This window comes from Nymphalis io, chromosome 20 (genome assembly GCF_905147045.1).
Source record: "Nymphalis io chromosome 20, ilAglIoxx1.1, whole genome shotgun sequence".
NCBI classification, from domain to species: domain Eukaryota; kingdom Metazoa; phylum Arthropoda; class Insecta; order Lepidoptera; family Nymphalidae; genus Nymphalis; species Nymphalis io.
Genome location: NC_065907.1, coordinates 5,883,548 through 5,897,915, shown reverse-complemented (window position 1 = coordinate 5,897,915; position 14,368 = coordinate 5,883,548). Strand labels below are relative to the sequence as shown.

Here is a 14,368-nt window from a genome sequence, read left to right as displayed (position 1 = left end):
TTTTTTATCCGCATACATAATATATTTTATCTTTCCCAGTTAAGTACCAATTATTATGAGTAAAAATTAAGTTTTTATGACTCTAACTTAAGAATACTGCTGGTTCTCTTAAAATTCACGTTTATTGTAAATTGTTTGTAAGGATTTTACAATTATTTTAATTTTCGCATATGTATGATATTGAAGAAATAAATACTCAAAAAGGGTAAAATGAATTTGCATAAATATTAATTTGTGTATTCTTTATTTATTAATAAATCACAAAAGACCATCAAACGATCAACGTTGGCAATTATGATATACATGATAATTGACTCTATATCTACAAAAAAAAAATTGCAGTGTATATATAGAGAAATTGTGACGGTGACAAATTGTTTCTGAATTCTTATAAGTTTAAATAAACAATCATTTACATCGTTTTATAAGTATATGGAGTAAAGATTTGTAAAAGGACAACACTATGTATACTTAATATATTCAAAATTTGATTACAAAAAAAATTAAAAAATTCTTCAAAATCGAACGTCTTATTAAAAAACTCTACTTTAAACGCAACGCACGCACTGCAATTATTTTCATTAGCCACCACTAATAAAGTAAAATTACTGTGAAAGAAAAACAAAAATATAAATCAGTTCTTATTTTTTTTTTATTAATATCCTATGTTTTTTAATTATTTGTAAGACATTTTCTATTCTATACTTTGACAACGAATTTGCAAATATTAAACCATAAGAAAAATGTCGGACCCATTACAAACATTAATTAAATAGAAGTAAAAAAAAACGGAATTGAAAAAAAATTGTATTATTTGGAAATGTTGTTCCCATATTTATAATAATTTAAACGTTAAAATAATAAAATACTTTTTTTGAATTTTTAAACAAAAAATAATATGATTCATTGATAATTTTTACAATATCACATGTAGAAAAAAATATTGACGATGCTAATAAATATGTGTTTATAATTACGGGAGCGACTTTATTTTCTTCTGCTGGTAAGTAAGAACTAGGAGCGGCAGGTGCAGCCGCTTGAGACTTAGTCTCTTCAAAATTCCCGCTCCCCTCGACCTCATCCTCATCATCATCAGGTGGAACAGTTGCTTCGTTCTTCAAAGCTTCGGCTCGCGGCGGGATGTCTTCAGCAGCACCAATTGATGTTAAGCCAATCGTCGTTGATTGAGCAGAAAAGAAAGGTGTATTTTTTTCCTTCATCGCTTTAACAATGGTTATCGTCTCATACAATTCCGTTTTAGTCACGTTCGTAAAAAACGAGGATTTTAGAAACGTTTCGGTAAGCTCGGTGCTAGTGTTGGCAGGGATTTGCGTTGAAAAATTGAGTAGCTCATTTCGAAACTGGAAGGAGTACGGCGCGTTGCAGAGGTGATCGTCGCATATGCATGTTATCTCTAGTGCCAATTTCGAATTATAAATTAATGAACAAGGTGACTCGCTTGCAGTTGCACAGGTAAGTGTAGATGTAAAGTCTGGAATAAAATATATCGTAGTTATTACAGATGTGTTTCATACATAAAAATCATTTATTTTATTAAATTAAAAAAATATTGTTTTGATTCTTTCAAAATCATAACAAGTCAAAACTCCATCTATAACGCTGAAAATAGTTTATTTATGTTATGGTGCATAATCATTATTTTAGTATTATCACAACCAGTCGTTATTTTATTAATATTATATAATTCATTATTAAATCGAGCATTTCTTTTACTTTATTCTCGCACAATTTTGTAAAATTTATTGGAAGCAATTCAACTTTTATTGAAAAAATTTCGCACCATTTTTCTGTTAACCTCGTGTTAACGTGAACGTGTTTAAAATATTTATTATAATGTATTTTAATTAATTCAGACAATTTAAAAACAAAAACGTTTAAACGTTAAAATTATATTATTATCATGTAAATGAAACTTAAATGAGTTTACATTATATAATAATTTTCTCTTGCAAAATAAAGTAATATGTTTTATATAATAAAAAACCTTACAGAAAGCAACTTTAAAACCGAAAAAGAAAAAACATGAATTAAACATACTAGGTGCACTCGCCACGGTCGCGCATAATGGCTGCCCAGCTGGACATACGACAGGCGAACTGTCGAGTTCACAACGTGCATTGTGAGCACAGTGGTGGCATCTACGAGGCGATAAATCTGGAAATAAAAGAATAACTTCAGCATTAAGAGAGAAACTACTTTTAGGTATTTTAGTACTTTTTTTTTTTTAGGTATAAGTTTTTGTCTAATGTATCAGATTTCGACGAAATGACGTGGGTCCTACCCTCCTCGTCTACTCCAACTGCTTGTATCAATTAAAAAATTATTGAAATAAAGTATCGTTCAATTGGCTGCAAACTATTTATTACAACCTAGAATTGGTTAAAGAAAAATCACCTATTTTTAAAGACATTATATACAATGTTGTCCAGAGGGTGGATCTAACAGTTATCTGTCCGATAGCTGGTTGGAATCACTACGGGTACGCGACCCCGGACTGCTCTAGCTACTAGTGTCACATTCCTGTATCTTCCGTGACCACAGTATCCTCACCCCTCTCCTTGATACGCTGTTTCCCAAAATTATCCCAGCGTCACGCCAAAGAAGAAGGAAAACTAATATTAAACCCGGAGCGGTGCCTCCGTTTAGGCGTAAGCCAGTCACCTGCGGCCAAACCAGCACCACACGTATTGACTCGTCATTCCTGCGGATCCTGCTGGGGAGGAGGAGAGGGTGGCATGGGTACTGGGCAAGCCCGTGTTGCCATAAAGTCGCCAGGCCCAGGCGTAGCAGCATCCACGGAGAGGACACTTCGCTCACCTGTCTTGCAGGTGGAAAACAACACGGAGAGTGGCAGTCACCGGTTATAAGTCAGCACGAATAGGCGTAAGTGCGGACGCCAGGGGCCACTCTTGACAGTAGGAGGATCCATCGTAGATCCATTGATCAGTTACCGCCTGCTTTAAGTCGGGCAGCCCCCGATCAATAAGGTACTGATCCGCCTCAGCGTTAACTTGTTCCGCCTGGGTGAACGGAACACAAGCCTTACAGCTAGACGTTGACGCTGTGACATTAACCACCTGCTCAAAGGAACATAAATCCCAAAACCCACACCAACGCTGCTTACATGCGCTTTGCGACATGGAATGTCCGAACGATGAGGACAGGCTTCCCGAACACCTACGGAAGCTCCGATTGCGCCCAAGAACTGCGCAAAACTTACAGTATCGACGTGGAGCTTACAAGGCTCAATATTGATATTGTAGCCTTACAAGAGACCAGAACTGAAGACGAAGGGTCTTTGCGTGAAGCTAACTACACTTTTTACTGGAAGGGCAAGAGTTCCTTGGAAACACGAGAGCATGGTGTAGGTTTCGCGGTTCGAAACCATCTCATCAACGCCATAGAAACACCTGTAGGCGTTTCCGAGCGAATTATGGTCTTGCGTCTAAACACAAAAAGCGGCTTTGTCACGCTAATTTCCGCTTACGCACCGACGCTTAGTTCAAAACCCGAGACCAAGGATCAATTCTACGGCCAGCTCGATGAGACAGTGCGCAGGGTAAATCCAACTGACAGACTGCATATTTTGGGTGACTTTAATGCCCGCGTCGGTCAGGGCACATCAGCCTGGCCTGAATGCCTCGGTGCACACGGCATAGGGAAGCTTAACGACAACGGACAACGACTGTTGGAGTTTTGCTCAAAGCACCAGCTGTGTGTTACCAACACCTTTTTTAAAGGCAAAATGATGCGGAAAGTCTCGTGGATGCACCCTCGATCTAAACACTGGCACCAATTAGACCTTGCTCTTACAAGAAGGAGGGATCTACGGGAAACGCTCCACACGCGGGCGTTTCACAGTGCCGATTGTGACACCGATCACAGCCTCGTTGCTACTAAAGTCCGACTTGTCCCTAGAAGAGTCCATTCTTCCAAGCCACCCGGTCGCAAAAAGATAAATCTTTTCAAGACTCGTGACATGGAAGTAGTGGAGTCATTTGGGGAACTCGTCCGCGAAGAAGTTGCAACTTGGGATAGTACGGCATCAGCGCGAGTCGAATGGGAAAAAGTCAAGTCTCTTCTCACTGACACTGCAGGCAAGATTTTTGGCTATCAAAAGGCAAAATCTTACGACTGGTTTCAAGAAAACGAGGAGCACTTACTTCCCTTGATTGACTCGAAACGCCAAGCCGCTTTAAATTTTCGCCTTAACCCTTGCGATGCGACGCGTAAAGATCTCACGAAGGCAAAAGCCTCACTCCAGCGTAGCACGCGCTTCTTTGTAAATGCGTATTGGACAGAGCTTTGCCAAAGCATCCAAGCGTGCGCAAACGCGGGGGATATTGGCGGGGTGTACGCGGGCATCAAAAGAGCTCTTGGACCTACTCCAAAAAAGACGGCACCTCTCAAGGAAACCGACGGTTCTGTTATAACAGACAGCACCCGTCAGATGGCAAGATGGGTAGAATACTACAAGGGGCTCTACTCGTGCCCAGTGGATATTCAGCCAGAAGCAATGGAGCTTGTCCCGAATCTGGCAACTTGGCACGAGCTAGACGTTGCACCCACAGTAGAGGAACTTTATCTGGCCGTCAAGAAGCTCAAATGCGGAAAGAGCCCCGGAAAAGACGATGTTGTCACCGAAGTCGTCAAGCTTGAGTGCCTCTTGCCCATCCTTCATAACCACCTGGCTAAGTGCTGGGAAGAAAACTACGTCCCTCAGGATATGCGAGATGCTAACATCGTCACTCTTTATAAAGGCAAAGGCGATCGTGGCGACTGCAACTGTTACCGCGGTATATCTCTTCTTAGCATCGTCGGTAAAGCCTTTGCCAGGGCCATTTTAGGCAAACTACAAAGGCTCGCCGACCGCGTATACCCTGAAGCACAATGTGGTTTTAGGTCCCAACGGTCAACTGTCGACATGATATTTTCACTCAGACAGCTACAAGAAAAGTGTAGGGAGCAACATACCCCCCTAGTCATTGCATTTGTAGACCTAAATAAGGCTTTTGACTCCGTGAGCAGAGAGGGGTTGTACTCGGTTCTTGTCAGAATTGGATGCCCCCCAAAACTCCTAAGGATAGTGCAATCGTTCCACGAAGGTATGGAAGTCACCGTCCTGCACAATGGCAACGCATCCACGCCATTCGACGTACGCCGTGGCGTTCGTCAAGGTTGTGCACTGGCCCCCACCTTGTTCGGAATATTCTTCTCGGTGCTTCTGAAGGTTGCTTTTGGAGATGAACAGCAAGGCGTCCACTTACACACGCGAACCGATGGTAGGCTGTACAACATCTCAATGCTCAAGTCCAAACGCTACAGGGAGGACCTATTTGTAGATAGTCTCCTCTTCGCTGACGACGCTGCCTTCGTTGCTCATGACCAAGCTCAACTCCAGAGTCTAATGGACAAATTTGCCAGAGCGTGCGACCTCTTCTCAATGTCCATAAACTGCAAGAAGACCGTTATTTTAGCGCAAGGATGTTTAGAGCAACCAGTCATCTTGCTTAACGGCGCACCTTTACAGGTGGTTAACAAATTTTGCTACCTTGGGTCGCATTTGTCAAGCAATCTCTCGCTTGATGCAGAGATCGACTTCCGCATCGGCAAAGCAGCCTCTATGTTCGGGAGGCTCTGTTCAAGGGCTTGGGATAACAGACACCTTACGGTAAAAACGAAAATGCTTGTTTACCAATCATGTGTCCTAAGCACACTCTTGTATGGAGCAGAAACGTGGACAACGTACGCAAAACAAGAACGCCGACTAAACACATTTCACTTGCACTGTCTTCGGAACATTCTGGGCATCACATGGCAGGATCGCGTGACAAACGAGTCTGTTCTAGGCAAGGCACAGCTGCCTAGCATCATGGCCATTCTAAAAAAAAAACGGTTACGGTGGCTGGGACACGTGCATCGAATGGAGCAGACCCGTCTTCCAAGGCAAATACTACTGGGAGAGGTTGTGGATGCAAAGAGGTCTGTTGGGCGGCCTATGCTCCGTTACAAAGATTGCGCTAAGCGTGATATGGTTGCGTTTAACATCCCTAGCAATCGATGGGAGGAACTGGCAGAGGACCGTGCCAAGTGGCGACGCCTTATTCACGAAAGTCAATCAAAGCATGACAATGACTGGTTTAAACTACTAAAAGAAAAACGCACTAGGCGTTATGAGCGGGCTTCAAACCCCCGCCCATCTGGGGGCGCATACACTTGTCGGAAGTGCGGCCGGAGGATCCTCTCTCGCATTGGTCTTTTCAGTCATGAACGCAAGTGCCTTCGCGATGCCGCTTAAATCATCTGTCAAAGATGCAGAGGCCTATATATATATATATATACAATGGCGCCAAAAATATTGTATAAGTCTTTATACTTAAAGGATTACTTTAGTTTGGAAACTTTGTATTTCAATAAATTGATTAAATACTAGTTGACCCGTACCCACTTCGTTGGGTGGTAAAAAAATACATTTTTACTCGTGATGAAATTATGAGCGTGGTTCGGTTAGTACTGAGTGCTATGATTTATTTCCTGACTACCAAAAGTCGCGTTGGCTGAACATTAAAAAAATTGTCTTGTGTATTTGATTTTTTAAATTTTCTCTTAAACTATGCAACCAAAAACATACTGGAAAAAATGGATTTTATCTAAATAAAATTTCCTTGGTGATAAAGAAATTTATATCTAAATAAATTAATATAATAAAAATAAAGTGTTGTTAATAAAAAAAAAACCATCTAATAGAAATATCACTTAAAAGATTACGACACGGTCGCGATTCCATATCGTATTATCTCTTTAACCATACGCCCAAATTATAAGCAGTAAAAGTCTTGTTTTAAACTCTTGAGATGATAAGTTTACTTATTTTGATAAGATTTCTTAATTGTGGATAATATATGACCAATAAAAATGACGATTTAAATTATTTTTTCAATACAAAACCAACTTTTTGTGACTATATGCTGTATATATGTTGAAATATAAAACTTAGACATATGCTGTCGCTGACTTTTTTATTATCAAGCTCTACAATCATTATCGTATATATATATAGTAGGCATTATCTTCTCTAGAACTCAATCATATTTCTCACGAATGATAAATGAAGTTAGATAATGCTTAGTATTTCAGCTTTATAATGAAGTTCGTGGTTTGGCAGGGTACGTACTGAGCGCAGATATCTTTATACCGCAAAGTCATAACTCAGTGGCACAGCTTTACTAGAGCCACTCAACACAACAACGAACTTTGTGTTTGCGCAAACCACTCCCAACTTCCTGTCCCCGGCTTTAAATACGTCTCATGTAAATTATGAATTTTCTATAGATATTATTATATAGATTATATTCCTTTGTCTATATATTAATTATTATAAATAATGAAGGATTTATGTCTTATATTCATAATTAAACGTATTGCAATAAATAATATGATTTATTTCAACTTGGACGTTATGTAATAACTGTATTTCAAAATCTGAAAATTACATTTTATCAAGAATTTCTCTTATGAAACTTGATTCTAAGCTATTTTATGAAAAAATATTTTTATAAACATAATTTCTCACAAAAGATTGTCTATATGTGATATTATATTCGAATATCGTAATACTTTATCCTTTCAATAAATGTAATCGAGTGATCCTTTTCTAATACTTTAAAAACATTTTTTATCGACAATAATTTTAATTAAAACAGATAAAAATGTCGGCGCTTCTGTTTCATTAAACAATAAAAGGGCTTTTTGGCGCAGACACTACCCCTTCAACAATGCCATTATAAGTACAATCATGCTTAATGCGTCGATCGCGTAACATGAGTGGTTTAGACAGCGACCTCAATATGAAACATAAAATGTATTTCATCAGAAAATAATTAACAGGTTATTCTATAAAATATTATATAAATGATACAAAATTGGGTAGTGCTTTTTATATATATAATGATATTTATATTATTCGTATCTCGACTTGTTGACCGTGCCTCCGTCTCTTTTTATTTGTGTTATTTTTTTATGTGCCTACAAATTGCCAGGCATCATTACAATAAAAAATTTAGGTTTACTATAAAAAATTTAATTGGACTCGAAACATGAAATTTTGTTGGTTGTTCTTTTGTTTTTTTTAACATATTTTAGACTGCAATATATGTACTCATGTAAATTATCAGTTCTAACAATCCACAAATCAAACCGATGTATTTGTAAGAGCCTTCTTCTAAAAAATAGTATACTTATACAAAATGAAAGATAGCTTACTCTATCGATACATTATAAAATCAATGTTTATTTTTTGAACAGTAATTTTATGCAGTTTAAATTTGAGTACTAAAAATGTTACTTCGAACGATAAAAAAAGTATTATTAAACCTTAAATTTATTTAATACATAAATGATTTATCTATTTTAACATAGTATTTTTAAAAACTATGTCTCTAACTAAAAAAGATTATTAAAAAATACTACTATTAAATTTACGATCAGAATGAAGATATTTAAATTTTCTGTTATCTCAAAATGTAACTATTAGTCAAATTAGCAATAGTGTTACTTTATTTTCATTGAATTATTCTTATTTGCAATTTCTTCAATACGAGGTATATATAATCATTTTTAAAAAATTTTAACTTTATTTACAATCGAAGAAATATAATTTAAAAAATAAGAGTATTTAAAATTAAAATAATAGCTTTACCTTTCTGCTGCAAAGTTCGCACGTCTGCCACGAAAATGGTGAAAATGCTTAAAATCCACAACAACGAACACATTTCTATTATTTACTTGTTTTAGTTTCACTCTTATTCTTCAGTCGTCTTTTTTTGAATACACTTAAAAGTTTCTATAGGGAGAGGCGCCGGCTAAAACGTGAATAATTTTCACATCAACGCGCATTATTTCGGAAAATCGCTAAAGTGCTAACATTTACTTAATCACTTCTTTGTTCAGAAAATTAAACCATTTTGTAGCTTAATTTGCTTTAATCAGCTTAGCTTTAGGCGCCCTTTGGGTTTGCCCTTTAATAAAATAAAATAAAATATTAAATGCTCTTTGTCTGTTAGAAATTTAAAAATCTTTTATCTTTGAAAATATTGTATGATATGAAATGAATAAATCCAGCAAAAAATATATATATTTTTTAATTTTATAACATTATTGAATTAAAGTTTTTTCTTTTCTATTACTGAATCTAAAAATGAATATGCAAAATCTGGTACCAAAATAACGAAATTGATGACTAATTAAATGATCAAATGAATATAAAAACAATATTTGATTTCTTCAATTTTCCAATTCAGTCTCTCGTCGCCGACGTTAGCTGAAATAATAATTCTCTCTCAGCCGCAATAAAATCAATACTAATTAGAATGGTTTTAAACAAAAATATAAAAAGATAGGTTTAGAGTTTTTCTAATGACATTATTATATTCAATTTGTACAATTGAAATCAAAGTTTGTTAATATCTATTATGCTGCTGGTAATACAAACTAAAAATTACCAAATCTATTTATCACAATGATACAACCACTATAATTTGTTTCTATTAATCAGACAGTTTTACACAAACCCGTAAAACGCGTATTATAAAACGCTACGACGTAGCTAAACGCGTAGCGCTTTCAGCTACGTCACGTAGGCGACTGCCGTAGAGACCGAGATGCTGTGAACCCCAGTGGTTGTACTTATTCTCTCATAATACGACACAATGTCGTTGTTTTGTGCACATTGCTGTGTACATATTCAATGTAGTAATAATTGCGCTGTCAAAAATAGACATGTTCGTAGATCGTGTGTTAACGTAACGATTCGTTAATGTAACTTAGTTTATCAATATCATGTTAATAGCAACAAGCTGTCACTCAGTGGATTGCGTGGCAATTGAGTGGATGATTATCTCTTATTTTGCTAGCACAGACACTATTAATCACAATTTTAACTTTTTTTCTTTCTTTGTGCTTAAAAGATTACAAATTATTTTATGGCAATTATATTACTATTTGTACATATATAATGTACCGTTAAAGTTACGAGTAATAAAAGGCATTTTTTTATAATTATTATTTTTCGTACCATAACATTGCTACTATCGAATATTATAAACTTATGAAATTGAAAATTTGCAAATATTCTTAACAGTAATACTGAAACCAAATGAATTACAAAAGATGACACATTCCGATTGAATTTTAATTATGTGAACAGTCACAAATCCGCATTGCGGGAGACTAAACATAATGATTTACAAATAAGTGTAATATATTCTGGGACGTGATAAATAAATCTTTCGAAAAAGTATCGGGGTACTGGTATGAGGGTGGAGGAAAATGGTAGGGGGATACATTAATTGGCAATTTCCGAATCCAAACTTCCCATATTATTCATCGAAAATATTAGATAATAGCGCTCATTTACGCCGAAAAGCCGAGATTAACCGATGATCGTGGGTTCAAACCCGGGCAAGCACCACTGAATTTTCATGTGCTTAATTTGTGATTATATTTCATCTCGTGCTTGACGGTGAAGGAAAACATCGTGAGGAAACCTGTATGTGTCTAATTTCACTGAAATTCTGCCACATGTGTATTCCACCAACCCGCATTGGAGCAGCGTGGTGGAATAAGCTCCAAACCTTATCCTCAAAAAGAGGTGCGGAGGCCTTTAGCCCAGCAGTGGGACATTCACAGGCTGTTACGGCTCATTTACGCGCTAGTCACTAATGACTTGCTTGAATTCGTATTTATTTATTTCTGAAAGCTTTATAGTTAATCGAATCAAGGGTACCCATTATTGTGTGGAAACATTTAAATCAATTAGTAAATAGTAATGATTTTTTTTAACGAATGCTTAAATGGTTTTTAATGGATTTTATATTTCAAAAATGAAAATAATGTCAACATATTATTAATAGTTTTTTTTTTTAAATAAACGCAAATAGTAGTAGTAGTAGGTCATATAAACATATTGATATTTGTTTATAATAGAAATAAAAAATACAAAGTAGCAGTTCTTTTTCAGATCTATCACAGTCTATCATCATTATGCTATTATTAATTTTATATTTAGTTGATAATCGACATAGCTATCGTCTATATTTTTACATATACATATGTACGGAAAAATATTAATGATTTTGTGAAAATTCGATACTTATAACATTGGTACACGGAACAAACACAAATTAATTACTCCCGTTACTCGACTGCATAGAGTCAGTAACTCTTTCGTGGGGCAATGTATACGGTTCTACAACAGGATCTCAGAAATTTAAAATGCCTCAGTTGCTAAATTAAAAATTTTTGTAAAGGAACGCTTGCGTCCTAAAGGTTATTATACAATTAATGAATGTATGGATAACGCACACCTTGGGAACGAGACGATCGCCACATGGCTATTTCGTTTTTTTTTTTTGTAAACGAAACATGATATATATAAAAAAACCCGCTACGTTTCTTTCGCTGGTTCTTCTCAGGGCTGGTTGTTTCTTTTCCGAACCTATGGTAGTTTCTGGTTTGACTATCAATAAGCAAGTGTAATACTTCAATGTTGAATAAAGCATTTTGATTTTGAATACACGTTTACATATACATATATTAAGGTAATACACTCCAGGAAATTAAAGAAGCCAAATAACGACGGCCAACGTAATTTTCACACGAATATCTACTGATTATTTTGTAAGCCTTGTATCGAATATATTTTATTAGAACCATTAAGCACATTAATTCAATAAATAAATTAAATACCGTTATTTTATACTGAAATACATGCTATTTATATTCTACCAGTACTTTGAATTTAACAAAATAAAAATGTATTTCTGTTATTATAAAAAATATTAAAATCAAAACATATGAAACCAATTAAAAGTTTGGTTGACGTAACTTGTTACGTTGAACAATAATTATACTTGTCGTTCACACTCCGCGCGAACTGTGACACCGCGAGAATACCAACCTACAACACTTGTTACAACTTAGAAATCGTTAATTTATTTCGTTGTAATATTGAAGTAGGCATATATCTACTTAAATATTAAATAATAATAATTAATACAGATGTAGACATGCATATAGTGTGCATTTTAAAATGTATTGAATTTGTAATAGAATTGTTAGTTATTTTTTTGAATATAGGTAAAAAAATTAATATATATAGATATATTAAATATACTTAATTAAAAAAATCTTATTCTTCTATCACCGATACAAATTAATTTTACATGAAAACCAATGTGATAATCTAGAAGTTAAATAAATATAGAAGTTCAAACTGGATAAATAGGACATTTCTGGGATTACACGAGTAATTCAGGGAAAATAGAAGGGAGACAGGGCGGTGACTTTAAAACGTAATGGAGTCGTAATCAGGGCGAAAGCAGTTTAATCAGGCGACAGTCGGCGCGGGTAGCTAATGCAATTACAAGATACGACTTAGTAGACACCGATCTTACGTTAAGTTACACTTTTACTTAACACATAAAAATGTAGCATTATTTTTATAAATAACTTATAACAGTCGCCGTCAAGTATTACAAAATTGAGCCAAAAGTACCCTGTGGTTTGTATAATTGGATACACCGAAGGTAGTGGGTTTTCACTGAGTTTTCGTGTGCTTAATAAGGTTTAGGTTTAAAGACAATAAGACATATTATAGTCACTTACTTGAGAACAGAGGTTACATAATGTGTACAATTAAATTCACCATTCCATCTAAAGTACTATGTTTTAGGTAATAAGGAAGTGTTAATAAGTTTAATAGGTGGGTATTTTGAAGTTAATTTTAAACATACACTTACGAAATTTGTGTTTTGTGCTCTAAATAAAATAAGGAACTTGCATTTTTAGATAAAATTATTCCACACATGTTGCAGAGTATAATACCTGCATTCAGGCAGCGTGAACCTTTCTTCTTATTTCTATATTAACTAGAGACGATTGTGGTAAAATCAAATATGTATTTGAAGCAGTAAGTATACCATAGTGAATTAAGTTTGATGTATCATAATGTTCGGGCATTTAGATGAAGTAATTGAGATGATCCATACTTCTACCACTATCGAATGCAATCGATGCTTTTCGAATACTTTTCATCATCATTCAATATCATCGTCTATATTTCTAAATCAACGATTTACACGTTCATTTAAATATAAACTGCCTTTCAAAACCAGCCTTTGCAAGCTATCTTAAATCTCTACCAGTCTAGCTCATTATTTATAGAATGCCATATAAAGCTAAGCAATACTATCGAACTATGAAGATTTATTTTATATATTATGTATTACAATTAATCTATGCATACACTATGCAGTTTACTCGTAATAGATTGTATTCTTTATTATATAACACGCTAAATATACCAAAGGTTTTCAACAATATTCTGTTCATTTTTTACCCCAAAATGAGCGACGATACGTCAATCTACGTCATCAACATTTCTTATCGGAGAAGCAATCATCAGTTGCGGAATATAAATGGGAGCACTTTATGCTAATATTGATGTATCTCTGGTTAAACACATTTTATTTATACTTTATAAAATTATATATTTTATAAATATGAATATTAACCTCTTCCTACAGAATAAAACGAATAATTCAAGTATTAATTTTATATAAAGAGTTCATAACATCACACAATTTTTCCTCAATAACAAAGAAGTATGTACTTATACTTTAAGCTAAAGTTTTAAAAAATTATAATTTGTCTATGTAGTGGTTCATTTGGTTTTTTTTTTCTGAAAAGAATACTATGAAATTACGACATAGCGGGGCACATCCAGCTATTTATTAATGTGATATTTTAAAACAATATTTAACCACAATTAAGTTCCAGTATTATCTAAGTGTTTTTTTATACACTGTGTTTTTATTAGCTTACCATTATATATTGAAATCTGTCGGTTTATAAATGATAATATGAAAATATTATGAATGTTGAAAACAAAGAATCTTTCACATTTTGGGGATCATGCCTCTCACCCCTCTCGTTTCTTTCAAATCTCTGGTAAAAAATAATTGTGAGTTTAAATCTTTATTTTACCCAAACGACGTCGGGACAGGCAACTAATGTGCAATAAATATAGAAATAAACAGTGTTATTGTTAAGATAACCTGCAAAAAATTACGCGTCTATTTTAATGTGTTAGTTAAAAAAATATAGGCAAATTAAATTATGAATTTGAATGGGTGATAAGAATACTAGTATCACATAATTTTATTTGTTATATTATTTAGAAACAAGCGTCTCATTCTTATGTAATTGAAGCTTTCGGGTCAGTCGTTAGTAATTCTTCCTTTGCTCGAACGTAATGAATTTTAATGAGTACAATAGAACCCTTTTTTCT

General features: G+C 34.7%; 1 protein-coding gene across 1 annotated transcript; it reads right to left on the bottom strand.

The window, feature by feature from the left end:
• Positions 1–908: 908 nt before the first annotated feature.
• Positions 909–9,024, bottom strand: LOC126776402 (uncharacterized; the record flags this gene model as incomplete). The annotated part of the gene is made up of 3 exons (XM_050498899.1): positions 8,720–9,024; positions 2,059–2,175; positions 909–1,492 (listed from the first exon to the last, which is right to left on the bottom strand). Coding segments are annotated over exons 1-3 (774 nt in total), but the record flags the coding sequence as incomplete, so codon positions are not given.
• Between the last annotated feature and the right edge of the window lie 5,344 nt (positions 9,025–14,368).